The 20872-nt window shown below is 37.6% G+C and overlaps 1 protein-coding gene across 1 annotated transcript in view; it reads right to left on the bottom strand.

Annotated features, from left to right (window-relative positions):
• The window catches only part of LOC131676710 (endoribonuclease Dcr-1), a 55020-nt gene that overhangs the window by 9369 nt on the left and 24779 nt on the right, over nt 1-20872 (bottom strand). The window contains exons 8-11 of the mRNA XM_058955973.1: nt 13361-14565; nt 13173-13286; nt 12308-13087; nt 12115-12249 (exon numbers count right to left, since the gene is read on the bottom strand). Coding sequence (XP_058811956.1) covers nt 12115-12249; nt 12308-13087; nt 13173-13286; nt 13361-14565 — 2234 coding nt within the window. The remainder of the gene's footprint in view (nt 1-12114; nt 12250-12307; nt 13088-13172; nt 13287-13360; nt 14566-20872) is intronic.

Here is a 20872-nt window from a genome sequence, read left to right on the forward strand (position 1 = left end):
CCTCCATTTACACCTTCAGGAAATGTTCCACATTATGAATGCTCGGTCCTATGCGAATTAATATTTTATAATCACCGTATTTGGCTGGAGCACCACTTCTTGCTTCTACTACTCATTGATCTCGACAGATTACTACAGCAACAATTATAGTAACAGTTTCTTTTATTCTTCAGACAAGGCACTCAATATAAAAGTTATTATTTTTGTCGTTCGCTTCGCACTGGCTCGAGCAAAAGCATAAAGCACACTGAATTTCGTGACCATTGCCTTTGGTGGTTAGAAATTGCCTTCTTCAATTTTTTCTCAATAATTTGTTCAAACCAAATAAGCAACACATTTTGTTAAAAGTCGCCAGTTTTTTAAAATTATTGTTGAAAAATTTCGGGAGGGGCTTTAGCCCCCTAGCCCCCCCTCTGGCTACGTGCCTGCTCACAGCTCATCGAAAAGGTAAAGGTGCCGCAAGTAAGACGATGGCTAAGGCGCGTGGAATTTTATTTCCTTCCGCTAGCACGGTCGTTACTGAAAACAATAGCGATAGTAAAAGCACCAGTCGAAAGCGAGATTTTCGCGGTACGACGAGCGATGATGAGGAGGATGTTTTCCGAGGATTTCCGGAGATGATCATCAAACGTAGAAGACTTTTCGAATCATCGAGTGATAAACGAAGAAAAATTCAAACTCCTACTCTAAGGAGGTCGAACAGATTGATAAGAGCGAATACGGAAAAGAATTTTATCTATGCTAAGCGGTGAACTATTTTATTGTATCAAATTCTATTGCTATTGAATTTTATTATATTTTGTAAATAATTGTAAAAAAATGCAATAACCATTGAAAATTAAAATGAATTTATAAATGAAATGACCGAGTAATAAGCGAGTACCGCAGTGTACGCAAGTATGCGTGAGGATACGATGAAGTAAATAAATATATTACAGGCGGTTGCTGGGCGATCGTTCTCAGTTTATACGCGTGTTATTGATTAAAGAGAACTGTCCCTCAGCTTATATAGTTTACAGATTTTACATATTGTTTGGATGATACCCTGAACAGGTCGATAGGCTCTTAAATCATACGATGTTTATTAGGGAACGCAGCAACCCAGGGTGATTTCTAAGGTGTCCGTGGCACGAAAAAGGTTGAGAACCGTTGCCATAGAACATGCGATAAATATGCATATAACGGAAGTACACCACTGTAACATCCCGCATAAATAAAAACTTTATCTGGAATCCTCCATATTATACAAAAATCATAAGTGCTATGGTTACTACATACGTTAAAATCTATTTATGATATTACAATAAATGCGTTTTCCTGTAAAATTATATGAAATTATAGAATGAAGATACGAGTTATTGTTACAATATAGGGAATGGTTGTAATATAATATTGTATGTTAGAAAAGAATTGAGGTGCTTCCGCAGGATTATTAAAAAATATATCGAAACGATTTGAATTGAAGTCACAATGATGGTAGTCGTTTTCATATGGTTCTGTAAGGTTTGCTTTAAAGAAAAACGTGCATCGTTACAATTTCCTTACAAGATTACCATGATGTTCACCTCAAGTCGAATCGTTTGGTTACAGTTTTCAGTCATCCTTTATATTGAATTGAATGTGTTGTTAAAATGAAATAACGAATCTTTTTTTATTGCACATATTTATTGGGAAAAAATAATAATTTATCCACGGATAAAGTGCTTTAATACTTTATTATTATTTCTTACCAAGTTGAAATCTGATTATTTAGGTTGGATGAAAGAAATTCCAAATTTAATATTTTGCGTACAGGTTTCGTTTTTGGATAAAATCTAAAGCTTCATTACCTTAATTCACATTTCATCTATAGCAACAATTTGTTTATAAGCACATTCAGCTAAATGGTAAAACTAATCATAATCAAATTTCGTATATGGCAAAATATATCACATCATAACACTGCCGTTTAAGAAATTCTGTTAGTAGGAAGGAGCTTCACGAATTTAGGATGAACTTCTAAAGGAAGGCTAACAGCATGTATTGCAGTCCTAGCAACTCAAGAAATTCAAATCGTCCTCTAATACCCAAGCTTATACCTATTTCTTAAGTAAATCAATTTAAATGTATTAGATTTTTCGTATACATCACGAGTCTTTTTAACAACGTAAGTACAGCTGTCGGAAGTTGCTACACCTGTCAAGACGAGGAGGGATGGTCAATTCTAATAACGGATGCATCATCCAGATTCTTGATTTGCCTAACCAACCAGATTCAACGGTTTATATATTATATACAAATGTATTGTATCAAACACACGGCTCACCATCACCGAATGGCTCGCAAACCTCCTCTTAAACCAATTCAGGGAAAATTTGAATTGAAGTTCCAACCACATACGGTGTGCTCATTATGCAGTTCTTACAATCATGGTCATTCGTAATCATCAACAGTTTATTAGTATATGACATGTCGATTTACCCTCTGCCTAAAGTCGATTGTGGCTAGATTATTATGAAGACCAAAATACGTTCCACGAGATTACAGAAATAGCTCAATTGGTAAAAGCAGCAGTACCACCACCATAAGATATCAACAAACAAACAATGGAGGTCGGCATGTAATCAAATCCAGATTACCATAAATCGATAGAATAAAAAACGTTATTCGAACTGATGAGGGGGGAGGGGGAAGAGGCTCTTGGGTGAATCAGAAAAAAATCATTTATAAAGTTCTTTTTACATCTGCCGCATTTGATAGTGTCGATAAAGTAGTTCATTATACACACTCATCACATTTTGCCCATGGCATAGTGTCACTCGAAAACTATAACTGTACTATTCGAGAAATGGTTATCTGTGGTCACAATACACCAAATAATCGAAACGATTTGTGGTATGGTACCATGATATATCCAATAACAATGTAGTATCGCGACAATGGATTATAAGATCACCATTCCCCTTATAATATGTCCTAAAATTTGTTCGAGGAAATCGGCATTTTTGAATGGTAACGTTACTTAACGACCTATTCGGCAAATGGTACAAGTGGCGCTGACCATAAGTGGAATAGTCAATATGATTGTCGGTAGCGTTGGTTTATCGTTTCGTTAATGATAAGAGGAAACTTCAGGGAATGGTTTTAAAGGTCCAAATACCATTGCGGTTATCTTACAGGAATGGTCACCAAATATGCGGGATTACCTATACTTTTTCAAACGTGGAATATGTGAACTTACGTTTTATATTTGCTCCACGTTTATGAGATTTTCTATATACAAGGGACAATTTTACGTAAATGGGTGTTGTAGGACCATTAGAGTAAAGTGCGCATGGGGCAAAAGTTTGCATTGGACTCAATTTTAAATCATGAGTTCGATTCACTCACAAAAATGAATCGACTCTTTTGATCGACTACGCCCCGTCAACAACCAGGGTGGCCAGATAGAATTAGGCCGGGTTGTTGTCCCAAAAACGTAGTATTGACATAGAATTGTAAAATACTGACAACACAAATCTCTGACCAAATCCAACCCAAAAAATGAATGTTGAGTAGGATGTGTCCAAAATCAATAAAAATCGGTAGTTTTCCGTAGGAATAACAAAATATCGGTAGTTTTGCCTTGGTCGTCTGGGAATCGGTAGGGAAGACCAAAATCGGTAGGACTACCGATAAATCGGTAGGTCTGGCCACCCTGTCAACAACTGCCGCCCAAACCTACACACCAATTTATTTTCGTAGAATGTCAGCAAAAGTGTACTGAATTTTTATCAGCTGAAATTTCAGCCAGAGATGCCAGATTTGCAGACAAGTCTGCAAATTCGCACACTTTTAATTTAAGCTGCAGATTTTTTCGTTGGCGCAGATATTTGCAGATTTTTTATTTTGGTTGCACATTTTTTAGTTTGGTGGCAGATATTTACAGATTTTTGAATATAAAGGCTTTTGGTTACACTAGCTTTCCTAACATATTTTGTTCTTCCCAGACTTTTAAAATTATTGCAGACATTTGAAAAAAGTACCTGGCATCTCTGTTCAGCAATACAAGATATCGAAAAATCGGCAATTTGAATTGAACCGAGCAAAACACTGGCATAACTCGGACATAAAATGTGCAAAGATCCTGGCAATTCCTACCTGATAGAATTCAGCATGAATCGAGCAAACATCTGACAAAGATGTGGCAGGAAGCGTACAGAGATCTTCGCCGTACATTCCTGGGTGGATTCTGGATAAAAGTGAGCAGCATCGGTTGGTTTAACCGCTTCTGTCAGAAACGATTGTTGCATTTTAGCGAATTCTTTGCCAGAATTCTCGCACAAATCGCGCAAAATGCTCGCAGAAACTCTGCCAGCACAATTTTTACTTTGCTTAACTTTTGCTAACTTTCTGCTTGCCACGGTGACTGGGATGTTGCGCTACTACACGCCACACCCGACCTGATGAAAGAATCGGGAGCAACCTGAAGGACATATTGTGCGTTTAAATAAAAAATATCTATACGTCGCTGATAAACTGGCAACTTGCTGCATTTCCGACGCGATTGTTTGATAAAATTGAATATTCTCGCAGCTCTGCAAATCTGTCAGCTGTTCCGATAATAACAAAAACATAATTTAACTCCGCTTTGGTCATATTTGATGATCCAATGGCCTATGGTCGCTAATGATTTCTTGTAGATCCGGGCAAGCTTCGTTCTTGGAATTCCCAGAAAGAAATATCCATAAAGCGCATGATATACGGTGTTAGGCGAGGCATGTTGATGATGTACCGTTTGTATAATAGAATTGGCCATTTCTGTTGAGAATATCGCATTAAATCCTTCAAATCGCGTAGAAACTTAAATATTTAAAATCTGGTTTTATAAATGATAACAGAGTTAATGTTTTGACACAAAATGTCAAAATCACGATTGACACGTTGGTCGGAAGTAAGTGCGGAAGTCGGAAGTCAGTCTTCCGAACTTTAATTTAGTGCTGGCGACACAATAAACAAATCGCCATCGTAAACCTACTCTATACTATACTATACTGCCCATAAAAGCATAAGTCTCATATTGAAAAACAGCAAGCCGAGAAATGCGCTGTTGAAGATTTACATTTTCGTTGAACCGAATGGTCCCATCAATGTTTTGGTATTTTTTCGATATTTTCCAAACAAACCTAGTAATCTGTTTTGTGCATTGTGATTCAGTTGTGATACGTATCCCGACCAGGAGAAAATAACTGGGCAATAACCCGAGCATACTATGTTTTGGTATTCATACCAAAACTTGGTATTAATTGATTATTGAGGTATTAAGCAGGTATTGAAGACACATTTTTCAATACCTGCTTAACACCTCAATGAGGTATAATACCCTATTTTAGTATTATTTATGTATTCCAGTGATTTTTACAAATACCAAATCAATGCTTCATTGAATATCTCCATAGAGCGAATTTTGTTACTGCAAAGTTGAAAAATGTTTTATTGTTATTCAGGTATTATAATAACTCGTTTTGTTATCAAATAGTTATTTGTCGAACATATCTGTGTTATTTTTTTTGTATTTTACCTCTTATGTAGAGCTCATTAATACCATATTGTGGTAAAAAGTCGTTGGTATTGATACCTGAATTTAGTATTCCACGGTATTTTCTTCTGCTCGGGATACGTCCCACTTACTTCTCCTAAGTTTTTATTGGATTTCTAGTTAGCGTTGACATATAAATATGAATTCTTTCTGTTGCGGCAGAGCACTTTCTATAGACGGGTCCTCGCCTCAAAATCTACGACACAACGGCAATCATTATTATAATTAGTGATGTCTGATTTTTGCAAATATTCGATTTTCCGTTAATCGAATAATTTTTGAGAGCTTGATTAATTCATTCGATTAATCGATCAAGATAATCGACTAAATTCAATAATCAATTACTTAGTAAATCCTACTTTATCAACAAAAAAAGGTCGCTCTACACATTTTGAAAAATTGGGAGAAGTCTGGTCATATTTTTTTGCCCTGCGACTTTCATTTTTAAAGCCATCCTTCATTAATTTTGCTCTCGATTAATTGATAGCAGCTACACGATTTGCTCGATTATACCGAAAGCTTGTAATCGATTATTGTTTTTTTCGATTATTTAAGAAATTAATCGATTATTTGCGTTAATTGATTAAAAAACGACATCGCTAATTATAATATATACAGCACAAAACAAAGTACGCAAAGTCAGTGCAGTTTAACCAGCGCCGGCGGCGGTCGAGCATCCGTTACACTATCGTTTTATTTCTATTCACCGTCCGTGTGTGTCGATTATTATAAGTGGCAATTTTATCGGGTCCTATCGCCAGACGCATCACTTTCTTTTAATCAACTTTTAGGGATGTAAGGAGTACAACTAGCACAAAAAATTATGTGAATTTGTTAATTAAGTATTAGATATAAACAATTAAAACTCGAAAATCTCGCTTTTTACAATAAATTCGGCTGCGTCTGAACTAAGAGTCCTAGAGATCTAAATTTTTTTTGCAAGTATCTCAAACATTGAACTAAATAATAGATTGTTTGCAGAATTTTTCGAAGGTCAGTTTTTTCGAAAAATATATCAAAATATGCAAAAATGGAGTTTATTATTATGTTGGTCTATAAAAGATTCTCAACTAGCATAGAAATAGAGTGTGGTTTTTGAGGTCGCTGATTACGATTTTGATAACAGAATTTGAAAATTCAAAATGGCGCCTACATAATGGCAGCCATTTTCTTTTACAAAATTTGAGAATTTTGTTACATTGTGCATACAACTCGATTTACGCGAGTTTTTGGGGTTGCTGATTGCGATTCTGAGTCAGAATCAGCGATCCTGAAAACCCAGGGTCAGACGTTTTAGGCCAATATGAAAAAATATGAAATTTAGGCAAACAAAGCCGCCATATTGGATCCGCCATTTTGAATTTTACATTTTCGACCTCAGAATCAGAATCAGCGACCCCGCAACCCCCCATTGCAAGACGTTTTAGGCCAATATAAGAAAAACATGAAATTTAGCCAAGTCACATTTTGAATTTTACACATACGACGTTAGAATCAGAATCAGCGACCCCAAAAACCTATATAAAGCTAAAAATAACAGCATTCAACGAAAAAATTTGCGTCGCAAAGGGTTAAACTGAATTTGTCAGTTAATTCATACAAGTTACTGCTATTGACAGTGCTATTGCTAAACCTACCCAGTGAATATCCCAGTAAATAGCAACTTAAGTTAGATGACACTTAGTGTTAAGTGGAAATAGTGTATGCTAATTTCTGCTCAGACAGGCTTCAGGAGCACCAAGCTCTGGATGTCGTCCAGCAAAACAGAAACCCTTCAATTCTCCGCACGAATCAGTGCGGTCTACGCTTCCAAGTTAGTCTTTATTTACAATATTTCTAATCGCGAATCTCGCCGATTTCAGTGCAATTCTAATTTTCTTGGACTACTCCAACCTCGGATACAAAATGAAGAGTCGCAATGATGGTAGAAACGAACCAGTTGCCGTGAAGACTCGCTTGGGATGGACCGTTTACAGTAACTGTACCGGGAAGGAAGAAAGCTTCCACAACGTCAAAAATTGCGACTGGACTCGGGAGTATCATGTTGATCTACACAGAACAATAAAATCACACTTTGCGTTGGATATCATAGTAGTTATCAAACCGAACAAACTTATCCCGTCTCAGGAAGATCACATGCGTTGTTTGAGTCCCTCACCCGTTCAACAAATAAGCGAAGAGAATAACAAACAGTTATAAACCTGTAGAAAAAAAAGAAAATAAAATTAAATAGGTCTTCTCTGGAAATACGATCACGTCCGCCTTCCGGGCAGCGAAGCGATGCTTTTTTTACACTCCATATAAGGCTTACTTTTGTGCTCACCTCTATCACGCCATGCGAGGCTTAATTGTGTGCTCACCTTTTTCGTACCTTGCGAGGCTTACTTTTGTGCTCACATACCATGTGAGGCTGACTTGGATGCTCACTTTATCACCTGATTCACTCTCGATCATGCCACTCTATTACGCCCTGTCGCCCCCCCCCCCCCCCCTGACATCCCATGTGGGACATTTTTCTTAGGCCCCACTTCTGACATACCATGTGAGGTTTACTTGGATGCTCACCGTCTTCGTACCTTGTGAGGCTTACTTTTGTGCTCACCCCTAACATACCGTGTGAGGCTGACTTGGATGCTCACCTTTCACTCCTCTGCCACGCCACGAGGTATCAATAGCGAAGTCCCAACATACTACGCTACGACCCTCCCATCTTGGCATGAGGCAGTCCATATATACGCCTAGTCACTCACTCTTCTGCTTTGCTTCGGGGTGGCTGGGTTTACCCCTTACGCGGTTGCCAGTTGCTGCGCCTTTAAGGTGACGGAAGTGTCAAGAAAACCGATTGAGCAAGGATCTAATATTAGCCAACGATCTTGGGACGAAGATCCAGCAACACGTCAGTAAGGGCTACGTAAGGAAGTAGACTTCGAAAGAACTACAAGTACGTCATGCGCGAATCTAGTATCTTCCAATCTTTGTTGTTGCGAACAAACTGAGAACGTTTCGAATGGGAGGCAGCAGCCACCGGTGTTTCTCTAAACTCACTCTTGTTGAAGGGTCCCGATTCGTTTTCGTGAGTTCAAAGTGGCAGTAAGCGATGACATCAAAGAAATGTTTCACCAAGTACGAATGCGAGATGAAGATCAGTACTGTCACTTTTGTATGGATTTTGTAAATATTAGAACAAACCTAGAGCAACTTTGATCTAAAATCGAAATCAGTTGATAAGTTGATGATATGCTCGTAAGCACGGAAATGAAGAAATGCAGTGAAATTGGCTCAAAATGGTATACGATCCTTTGGAATTGATTGCACATCTATTACTGTTTCGGAAGGTTGTTTTTCAAGAAATTTGGAGAACATCGGTCAGCTGGGATAATCAAATCGAAGATGCACAGTGCGAGAAATGTCTTTCCTAAGGTGGGACTGGAGGAAGTTCCACGATGTTACCGGACATTGACATCCGTGAAAGCTAATGTAGAGATTCACACGTTCGTAGATGCAAGCGAGAACGGCTTTGTAGCTGTCGTATATCTTAGATTCCATGGAGGGGATGTTATCGAATGCTCATTAGTAGGAGCAAAAACCAGAGTAAATTCCTGTCTATCCCTAAGTCCGAACTTCAAGCAGATCTATTCGGCGTTCGATTAGCGGGTACAATACTGGCATCTCTACCATCAAGAATCAGCAAGCGATATTTCAAGTCAATGCAGTTTGAACTATGCTATATTTCTCCGCTGAGCCAAACCAAGTTTCGGTTTAAATATTTCTAATCAGCTCACTAGGAACTCCTTTTCTTGTGGGACATCACGCAGGATTAGGAGTTTACCGAAGACTACATATTAAGAAGACTGATATCTCTTTCCTTCCCCCATAAAAACGAGAAGTGACAGAGGTTACAGCGCCTCTATTGGAGGAAGGTAGGAAGCTTTATGTAAAAGTGTATATGTGTGTGTGCATCACTATGGGAAGTACCACCTTTACCCGCAAGTGGCGTTGCTGTCACTGTCTCCGGATTCTGGACAGAGTTGCCAGTCTTCTTGATATGCAGTCTTCGAGTTTACTCAGAAACACAAATAGTGTTTTCGTTTTTGCAGTGAGAGTCAATCCAGTACTAGCTTAGTTCCGTCACTAAGTTAGTCTCGGATTCTGATGAGAGGAACTCGAAACGCCTCTACAATACCTAATTTGGTTAGGGTTAAGTGCATATTTTCACCATAATAGGGAGGATGCCTAACTAATTCATTAATTACTCGGCTTACAATCAAAGAAATCCGTACAAATTGGCAGCTTTTCTTCGTTGTAAAGAACTAAGCTAATAAAGCAAATGCCCCGAAAACGGTGGAATGCTCGCATTTGAAAGCAACGAAAACGCGAATCGGGTGTCAGTTGTTGCCCTACCATTCTAATCAATCTGTTGAGCAAAGATGGCAGACGCTGCTCTAACCAACGGCTTCGAATATGTATAGTGATAATAGAAACAGCGAAAAAAGGCTAATTACCCTATAAGTTTGTGCCCTTTGCGCGCAAATGTGGTTTAAAACAATTTTCTCCTTTATGGAGAAATACAAAAAGAACTAATTTTTCTCCACTTAGCAGAAAAATAGTATACAGTACAAATCAATTTTTATTGAATTACAAACTTGTCAATTTTTACCTCATTCAATTCGTCGCATAATTGGCAACTCGGTAAGCACGTGTAGCTAATGCAATAAATCGAACCTCATAAAGGGTGTTATGATCAAAAATTGGTCAACTTCAACTTGACGCATTTTTTCAACGTGTATAAAAAAACTGCACACCTTTCATTTTAATGATGAATGTGTGTAGTATCTCGTCTACTGTTTCATTTGAAAATTTGCTCTTCGGTCGTGAAAATAGCATCGAAGTAAAGTTTTGCTCGCGCATCACAAAAAGTTTGTGAAATTCTTGAATGTGGCCAATTCATTTTATGAAAACGTTTGTCGACAGTCAGGAAGAGCGAATCGAGAGGAAATCGAAGGTCGGAAGCCACAGAAACAACGAAAAGTGTGGCTAATTGTTTCAAGCGGAACCCCAACCTCTCCGTCTGAGATTTCGCAAGCAAGTTAGGAGCATCGTCTACAACCGACAGATCGTGACAGAGAATTTCAAACCCATTAAGCTTTCTTAGTTCACAAATAAATATCTCGTGCGACAGACCATCTTTCCGTGGCTTGAAGAGCGACATCTACAACGTAACCACGAGAAAATTTGTGTTGCAAAAGTGCCCGAAAAAACGTCTGTTTCCTTTCATCAAGCAACATAATTGTTTCGTTCAATTTTGACGTTCAGGTGGTGCCCAATGACATAGCTCTGCTTTCAAGAATAATGTTTCATTTTCTTTCAAGTTTGTAGAAATTGTCTTTGTATACAAAGCAAAACTAGCAGCTATTCTTTATAGTTTGCAAATTACAGCTAGTTGACAACCTCCTTACTCAATCAAGTAAGGCATGATCCAAAGGGTTGGATGTAACTCATAACTTCATTCGTGTGATGTCTAGGTCGTATTGAGCTTGCAGAGAGTAATCATTGGGGAAGGGAAACCAAAACGTTGAGCATGTTGTTTCGTTGTCCACTGAATGCTGTGCCACTAGATCCTAATTAGTAGTTTCTTTACAAATCCGATGCAGCCCAACATATGTTCCCGTTCGAGACATCCTGACCTACTGGGATCCTTCATACACGGAGCTTATTTGCTATTTCCTGAAAACAGTATCTGTCAAAACTCAATTACCTTTACTTTCTCATGCTCTCATCCTAAGGTACCAATTAGACTTTCCCAAAATTTGAGTTTCAAGTTGTTTTGAACAACAGAGAATATACATAAATACATTGGTAAATATACGATCACAATGGAATACAAGCACCACTTTCTTCCAGAATTCCCTGGATAATAGATAACACTGAATATTGTTCATAAAAAATTAACGTAAATTGACTTTTTCAAATGGAAAATTAGGCTGATTATATTAGAAACAATGAATTTGAACGTATCTTTGGACATTAGATTCGCTCCAGATTGCTAATATAATCATTATCTTCGATGGCGCTTTTCTTAGTTGTTAATGTAGGAACATGAGACAATTGTGAATAGAACGGTAGTAAATGACTCATAACAACGTATAATGTATTTGTTTCCATATCGCATGAAGGGAGAATCAGAATGTACTGACTCAAATGGCACGTCCCCCGTATGTAGTCCGATTCTCTGAAGGCAACGTAAATTTTCCGAAAACCACGACAAAGTAAGTTTGTTGAATTTGTATAAATTCATTTTGTAGCACGGTCGAAGTCATTCAAAAGTAGCAGCAAACCAAACGGGCCATCGCTGTGTTATAGCGGCCAAAAATTAAGAAATAGTCTTTATTTTATGCAATGTTTCGCATTTATCCGTGCGGGACTCTAGGTATACAGACTCTAGTTCAAGTAAAGAAAAGAAAGCACTACTTGGTAATCAAGCCGACCCAGGTTCGCATTTTTGCCCCACTTTACCCTACGGGGTAAAGATAATCTTCCAAGAAAAATTTTGACGTTACCTTCCAAACTGCATCCAAAGACATATTAGAGTCTAGAAAAATGGCTCCTGCGACAGATTCGAAAACGTCACCTAATGCTTTTGGGACTTCAACATCCTCAGCTTCATCACATTCGTCTTCTAATATGAGGTAATACTGCGAAAAGAAAAAATATGATATTAAAATATCTTTATTAAATTAATAGTCGACTTACCTCCTCACTGATGCTATGGCCATTTTCTTGCTGTATTCGCACAAATCGATCGATAACGTCGTTCAACCCTGGCGAAAGGTGTCTAAAGTATTTGTGGAAGTCGTGCCTCACGGCAAGTGATGCAAATATTGTATTATTTACTAAGGCAGACCTTAAATCCGTCAGTGCACCGGGCGAATGTTGCCTTGGATCTTCGTACAAATGTCGCGTGATAAGATAGTCCAGTACAGCATCTCCGAGAAATTCTAAACGCTGGTAACAGTCAGTTAACCGGTTTGGGCAATACGATGCGTGAGTCATGGCTTGTAAAAGATAAGAACGGTCTACAAAGTGGTAGCCCAGGGAATCCTCGAAGGCATCATAACCGTCAAGCAGATGATCTAGTATGGATTCTGGTTCTGGGACATATGCAAGCAGTGGTGATTTAGGCGGAATCCAATATCCATACACCGAATTCACATTTTTACCGTCTTTCTCGTAGCACTGTGAGCTACCAGGTATACGTTTTTCGACTGACTTGGATGATACTTCGGCCACGGGTAGCACTCTAATACCCAGCCATGCCATTAATAACAGTGCCCCGCGAGGACCACATTCTATCAAATAGGCACCTATTAAAGCTTCAACACAATCTGCCACCGACTTGTCCGGTATGCTATGTTGAGTCACGAGGTTGTACGGGATGAAGCAGGCAAAGTAGTCTGAATTTTTAATGAATTCGTCATTTCGCACTTCTAATTGCTGAATTTCTTTCATCTGTTCACCATCCTCGTTATCGGACTATATAGAAACGGAAAAACGCATTATCACTAACTTCTCATCAGGCATTGTACAAAAAAAACATTTAGCGTCAAATGGTACTTACGTCATCGAGAAGTCCCAGCGATAGAGCGCGTTCTTTCACTAGCTTACAAATTTCCTCGCTCGATAACTGTTTAATGTCTGGCAGATCAGCTAAATTCCAGTGACAAGCAGGTATCTAATCAAAGGATAATCGAATATCATGTTTTTATCTACCAACTAGCCCTACTAGTTAAACCTAATATACCTTACCTTAGCATCGATTAGTGCTTGCTCCAGTTCTTTCGGAACATAATAGCATGGTGGCAACCAATTGTCATGTGGCTCAAACTTTGTTGCAATCATACTCTCACCTAAAACTTTTCGTCTTCCAAGTCTGTATAGGTTTAAGTTTGATACCTGTTTCGATCGCAAATGACTTAGTTTCCCCTCATGGACGTTCTCATAGGTGCAGTACAAATAGGTTGTGATAGCATACTTCAGGAAAGAATCCCCAATCGTCTCTAACCGTTCCAGGTTAATACCATCATTTGCATTAGACATCGTAAGAGCTTGTAGAATAATGCTTGGGCTTGGCCCAGGATGATTATTCAAATCTGGCTGGTAGTCGAAGCTGAACTCATCTGCAGTTCTATCAGGATTTGGAATGTTGAAAACACTTTCCGTGAAACTATGTTGCTCTTTTTTACTACAGTTTTTCAAATTTTTATTTATCACAAAAGGGTTTTCGATGTTCAGCATAATTTTTTTCTCACCATTTTCGTTAATAGATAGTAAGTGCTTATCGTTGAACGTATCGAATAAATCGCCTGTTCCTAGGATAGTATATTGCTCGGGAAAATGTGATCTATTAATTTCATAGAACCCATCTAAACTCATAAACGTTGTTCCATCGCTGGCAGTCATCAAATGTACGTCTACTTCCTGCTTCGATGCATACGGAAATAGTGTGTAGACGTTTTTGTCATTTGAAATGTTGGACAATGTAATGCTATTAGTTTTTTTCTGAACATTTTCAACTGTCAATGGTTCATTGAATTTTACCAACGTTCCGCAACTTCTGATTTGTTCTTTAAATTCATATGTAGATTTCAGGAACTGTTCTTCGTGCAACTTGAGCCTAGCTTCGAAATCTTCGCCTCGGGTACAATTAAACCCACTGCTAATATTTTTAGAATTTTGATATATTTGTTCATTCAGATTCGTGCTATTAATAATGTCCAACTGTTTCTGGCGCTTTAGGATGTCGTGTTCAGATTCAATCGCCTCGGCCACATTATCTGATTTGAACTCGATCGTCAAGCCGTAGTTCTGTTCGTGATCACTATCCACGCTACCACTATCAAAATCATCGTCGGAGACAAATGATCCTTCCGAGTCGGTGTAATATCGCATATCGTTTGATTGCTCTTTGCTTCCGACATTCCATGATGTAGGCGAGCCGTAGCGAATGTTGGCTGTTGGAAATAAATTATTGTTATTGTGTACTACAAATGTGACTCTGGGGTTTTATGATACATTTTTGAGGGGTCTTAATTTTGACTGGGATACAAATGAACTAAGTCATCTTTGGAGCCGCGTTAAGACGAGATTTCGGAATTTACCGACCTGAGACCCCAACCATAATTCAATTTAGAATTCATAGTAAGAGTAGGAAAAGGTGGTAAAACAAGTTTGCTTTTGGCCTTCGTGGAAGCAGGAGTCAAAGTTGGCGTGGGGTACATTTGTAGTTACCCCAGTGTACGGTTTCGTTCTGTCAGTGGAAATGTGACTCGTAACAATACCTGTTTAAATACGGGTTGTTTTACAACATAAGTAACAATTAGTATTATGTAATCGTTTTTAATCATTTGGTAAATTGAATTAATTTAATATTGAGGTAGAAAAAAATTTGTTCTCATTTAAACTGATTTTAGCTTTTTTTATTTACTATTTTTTATAGTTTTTCAAAATAATGGCTTGCAAGTATAATTTGCAAGCCGTGTGGTGTCCGGCGGGCTGAAATCTTTTTGCACTATTTCAACCAAGAATAGAACCTCTGGGAACTGCTCTCATGTCGTAAGAGGCGACTAACAACATGCTAGGAGTTCCTAGGCCGACGTTTTGCTCCGTACCGAAGACTTAATCTGGACGGACCTTAAGGTTTTCCATATTACCCTCTTTCCAGTCTGTATTTAGTGAATCACTGACATATACTCACCTTTTCTGATTCGCCTTTCTTGATTGTGTACCAACGTTTTAAGTTTCTTCTGGCGGTTGTATATTAGCCGTAAATGACGAAATCTAATTCTACACTAAGTAACAGAATATATTAATATACCGGCACTTCCACGCCAAGGTTTAACTTCCAAAGCTTTGGTTTAAAAACCGTTTTTAAAAAATGGAAACTTTCATGTAGGGAATTTATTGAATTGGCCTAAGATGGAGCTGTCGAATTTCACAAAAAGCTTTTTATGTTGCAAGTGATCTGTAGTTGTGTTAAATTAGGTATTTTTCTATTATATTTGGAACCGTCTACCGACAAATCTACATTTACGAATACCTCCAAAAGTGACTCCTTGAGGTCTCATGAAGGCCTGACACTAGCTTTATGATACTTTTGCTTTTCTAAACAGTAATAAAAATCTCAACATTCAAGAACTTCACTTTGTCAGAAAATGTAGGGCCATCGGAAGCTAAAACTTCGTAAAATCGCACTCCTGGTCCTTTTTTCAGTGCAGTACTCTACGTCACTCGTTCAAATTTGCACCGCTCTTATGGTAGTCGGTATTTGCTAGTATTACTGTTCTCCCATCCATTCTGGTAGTCAAACGGTGGGATAGCAAAATTCTTACAAGTTTCCTATCTCATGCCTCCACGCGAGTCTAAGTCTATTGATGACATTTGGTCCTTAGACCGCAGAATGAGAGGGTGCGAACAGAATGAGAGGGTGCGAACAGATCTAGTCGAGAAAACATTGCCGTAAAAATGAATAGTTGATCGGAAATTAGCCCCAATACGACTAATCTGACTAGTATCTATGAACACGGGTCAATACGTATTGAAAATTCGCCGCGTCTGTTTTTATGAACCTAATTTAAAGCTCCGTTATTGCTAACAAGCCCGTGCATCAGGTTAACAATCCTTTATATTTCCCTTCAGTGTTCGGTATTATCGCTCGTATACTTGTATTCCACAAACAATCCGATATGGAAAATAAGAAATACTTTCCTTGATTTATAACATCTCTCGCTATTTTTGCCTGTATAATGTGTTATCACTCGGTAGTTTTCAAGCCAATAAATATATCGTAGAGAAGAAGTAGCGAATTCTGTCCAAATACTGTTGCAATAAATAGTGATCCGGCTCATTACGCGGATAAGATTAGCTTTTCTAGGCAATACTCCCACGGTCGGCCGTGTGGAGTTCAAATTGCTTTTGTTTAGGGAACATAGTATACTCTCGGTAGCCGGCTGCCCAGAGTTTAAAAATAACCAAAAACTAAACAAGATCATCTCTTTTTCGAGTGATCGTGCACTCGAAGACTAACTAAACAACTACCTAATAAAACATGCTTTACAGGTCGCATCGTTTGCTTGGAGCGAATCCTAGACCTGATACCCTTCCAAACCACCAACTCCGCGACACCTATGGAAGAGTCTGATGAATCGTCGTCCTTCCGTTAAGTAGGTGGAGCATCAACACTTCCCGTCTACCTTATCCTTTATCCTTCCCCGTGAACGATGGAGATGGGGGCGGCCGGCAATGATGGCTATCATGCTGTTGAGGTTTTAATATGGGTCGGATTGGTATGAATTCCTACTTACCACTTCCTAAGCAACTCTTATTAGATAATCAGCAGTCAAACATGATGAAGTCAGTGTGCAATCCGCCAAAATCATCGTCACAACGCAACGCAACGCAACGCAAATAATGGCTTGCAAGTATAATTTGCGCACAGTAGCTACTGTAACAGTGGCGTTGCGTGGTATCAATGTATTACAGGTCAGAAATATTTTTTTCATTGCAATTTCCACCCCATTTTGTGGATTTTTTCAAAACCCTATTTTTCAACTTTCACTCTTCCAAATAAATGCACTTTTAAAAAATATAAAAATTCCGTTTTATATCGTTTCTAGACTATTCTTTCATCTTTTAGAATCATTTGATTTTTTTTTCAAATCGGTTGAAAATATGCAAAATTAGAGTAATTTCTGTGAAAGTCGAAATCGCGTTTTTTCACTTTTTTTTGTTCAAGTCAATTTTGTCATTAATTCAATAAATTCCGTACTTTTACCTATACAGAAAAAGTAAGTTCTCGCTCTTATCGCACTGCATGATCTAACGACTTTCATCGGCACCAGTGACAAAAAAGCAGTCTACGTGATCAGTGTTGATGTGCGTCCTTGCTTCTGTGAATCTTAATCAAATAAATTAGTAGTGAAAATTTGTGCATTGTCGTGTGTGGTCCGAAATTCGGTATAACATTTTTGGTCCTTTGAACCGGATTTCGAGGAACTTTTACTTAGAAAGTGAACCAGTGAAAGTGTGCGCAAAGTTCGCTAAAATTGTGTGAGCAAATTAGCAGAAAGAAGCTCAAGGTTCTCTGACCTCTGGCTATCGGACATTGACCCCGAAGCACAGTGTGGTTGCAGCTGAAGCTGTCTCTGGAGCTCGCGCCGTCGGATAGACTTTGCCAGTGCGGACAACAATCGTGTTCGGCTAAGTGGATTCAATCTGCGGCATTTGCTGAGAGGGACGAAGTAGTTGGCGTTTGGATTAAACTTTTCAAGCGGCTCCAGCCGCCATCAGCAGAGAAGTATTTTGCATGCTTGGGGTGGTGTTGCATGAGACCTCGAATGTATTTGGCGTAGCAATAAAGTGGATTATAGAAATTCGAGTTTTTTCTCTGCATGCGATTTTTCCTTCAGGGGACTGTGGTTTATCGTATTGAGTCGCTGTGTCTTTCAATATTGGATGGTTTATTATATTTCGGATAATTTCCATTGATGGTTGTCTGCTTGGTTGGCTCTCCTCGCTGCTGTCACAATTGGTCGTCTGGTCAGTCAAGTCGTGCGTGGAACGTCGAGTCGAGTGAAAGTTTTTTGTAGTAAAAAAAAACTAATGCAATTTTAAACAGATTTAAGGTCTATCCGCACTAGACCGATCCGACCCGACTTTTTCATCTTCGGATTCGCTCGGGTTGTTGATGTAATGGTATTGGTAGGATGTCGGGCGTCCGACGCAAAAAAGAATCGTTGCCAACGATATTCCTCGAACAGACTCTCCGACTTTTTTCTGCTTCTCCACCGACCGGCTCGAACAGAGAGAGAGAACGTGTGAGGCAACCAAAGCAGGTAAAATGATTCTTCTGCTGGTGTGGGACAGCAAGTCGTCCACTCAGAAAGGAAAAATCAAGAAAACTTATTGAAAAGGTCCTATGTGCAAATGAGAGCCTCTCTTTGTTTACTTTCTCTTCCGCAAACAACACGGTCGCACCTGCGTTTGCTGATTAACTCTTTGCATAATATGCTAGTTGAAATTATGCTCTTCCAATGTGTACTGGAACATTATTGGAAAGATTAACGGTAAAGCCGTGATAATCGAATGAGAAAGTAAACAAAGAGAGGCTCTCTTTTGCACATAGGTCCATTTCAAAAAGTAGGCGAGAAATAATATCGTCAATAACTTTTGCTTCTACCCATGCTTGAACGGCTTGACCAGAGGCGCATATGAGATAGCGGACAGATTTGTTTTCCAACCGGTGCGGAATTGATTCTATGCCGGGATAGCTAGGATTTCTTCCGATTTTACTTTCAGGTTGTTTTTGTTGCCGAGCTGGATGTTCAAATTTGTTTATGAACACCGTAACGTAGGATATTTGTGCTATTTGCGGGTCCCGGTTGAATTTTGTACATCGATAGGAAGAATGTTCTCGATTTGTTGACAAATATATCATTTTTGCTTGAAGCGAAACTGAGGCATGTTCTAACCCCGACTGCTGTTAAAATGCATGAAATGATAGCGTTTGGGTTTACAACCAGACTCAGTTTCGCGGTCAAGCAAAAACGCTCGAGAAAGGAGGCTGACAAAATCGGGTCAAAAAGCTGATAAAATCGGGGACTGATCAAATCGGGTCTCCACTGTACCAACTTTTGAACAAAGTTTTCCTATTTAAGATTCGCAGATTGCGAAGTTTGTAGATGGCGCAAGATAATAATTGACTCTTCTTTGAAATCCAAGAGGGCGCGACTTCCTGTTACCTCAAAACGCTGGAAACAGTCATCAAAATTTAAAAAACCCAATATTTGAAAAATTTAAAAATTTTGAAACCAAGAAATTTATAATTCAACGATTCCAAGCATTTTCAAATCAAAAAGACTGAGAATTTGAAAATCTAAAAATCAGAAAAAAATCAAAATATTCAAATTTAATAATTTAGAAATCCAAAAATTTTAATATCTTAAGATTAAAAAACATAAATACAGTGAAGACCCGTTTTTATCAGACCCCTGGTGAATTTTAGGCTGATAAAATGGGGACATTGATGAAATCGGGACATATATTTTTCTTTCTTTTTAAGACACCGAAGCTCTTAAAATATTCTTCTTTGGTCCCCAGATATAGCCTAAACTTCGCTTAAGGCGGTCTGACAGAGCAAAAGTTAAAAAAATATTTTTTTTTTCATATTTCGGATCTTTAAGATGAGAAAATATGCTCAAGAAAGGATTTACTCGAATTCAACTTGGCTCGTCTGCTAGAACCCATAAAACTACCAACTATCATTTTTCATATGAAGCTGATAAAATCGGGCAAAAAAGCTGATAAAACCAAGTGCTGATAAAATCGGGTCTTCACTGTATCTAAACATTTAAGACTTACAGATTTTTAAACATAAAAATTTTAAAATTCAAGAATATAAAATTTTCAAAAATTGAAATATGTGAAAATTCATTAATTTAAATTTGGATTTTAAGAAATTTAAAAATTTAGATCTTTACATTTTTAAGAAATTAAAAATAAACTGATCCTTTCGTTGGAATAAAACGGAATCAAAAATACTCATACTCATCATTCTCTCATTAGATTGCCAAAATTTCGCGGTCTGTGTAGGTGAGTGGTTTTTTTAGGAAAATCACGATGTTGCTATTGAAGAATTGCAGATGGAGAAGTTCACAGATGACGGAAGTTAATAATTTGCCTTAGCTTGAATTTAGTGCTTCTAGAAAACAGCAATGTTAAAACTTAATCCATATGAATTTAAATCAAATAAAATTTGGAATTTTTAATATATTATCCAATTCATGAACTTCAAAATTTAAGCATTTAAAAACTAAACAATTAAAAAAAATTAGGATGTAACATTTTTAGAAACGTTAAGATTTAAAAAGTTCAAATCCAAAATAAAAATTTGGAAATAAAACAATTCGAAAATTTAAAAAGTTAGAGCGCTTAAAATTTTAAAATTAAAGATTCAAAATATTAAAAAATTAAAAGGTTAAAACTTTAAATATAAAAAATATGAAAATTTAGGAATAGGGAAATTCAAAAATTTAAGAATTTAAAAGACCAAAAATTAAAAAATTAAAACATTTAGAAATTTAAAAATTGCAATATTTTCAAATATAACAATTTTAAAATTTTAATATTTAAGAATTCAAAAATATTAAAATTTAAAGGTTCAAAAATTTGGAAATTTATGAATATAAAGATTCAAAAATTTAAAAATCCTGATATTTAAAAATTTAACGATTCAAAAATTTAAAAATTTAAGAATATGAGAAT

Source organism: Topomyia yanbarensis, chromosome 1, assembly GCF_030247195.1.
Source record: "Topomyia yanbarensis strain Yona2022 chromosome 1, ASM3024719v1, whole genome shotgun sequence".
Classification (NCBI taxonomy): domain Eukaryota; kingdom Metazoa; phylum Arthropoda; class Insecta; order Diptera; family Culicidae; genus Topomyia; species Topomyia yanbarensis.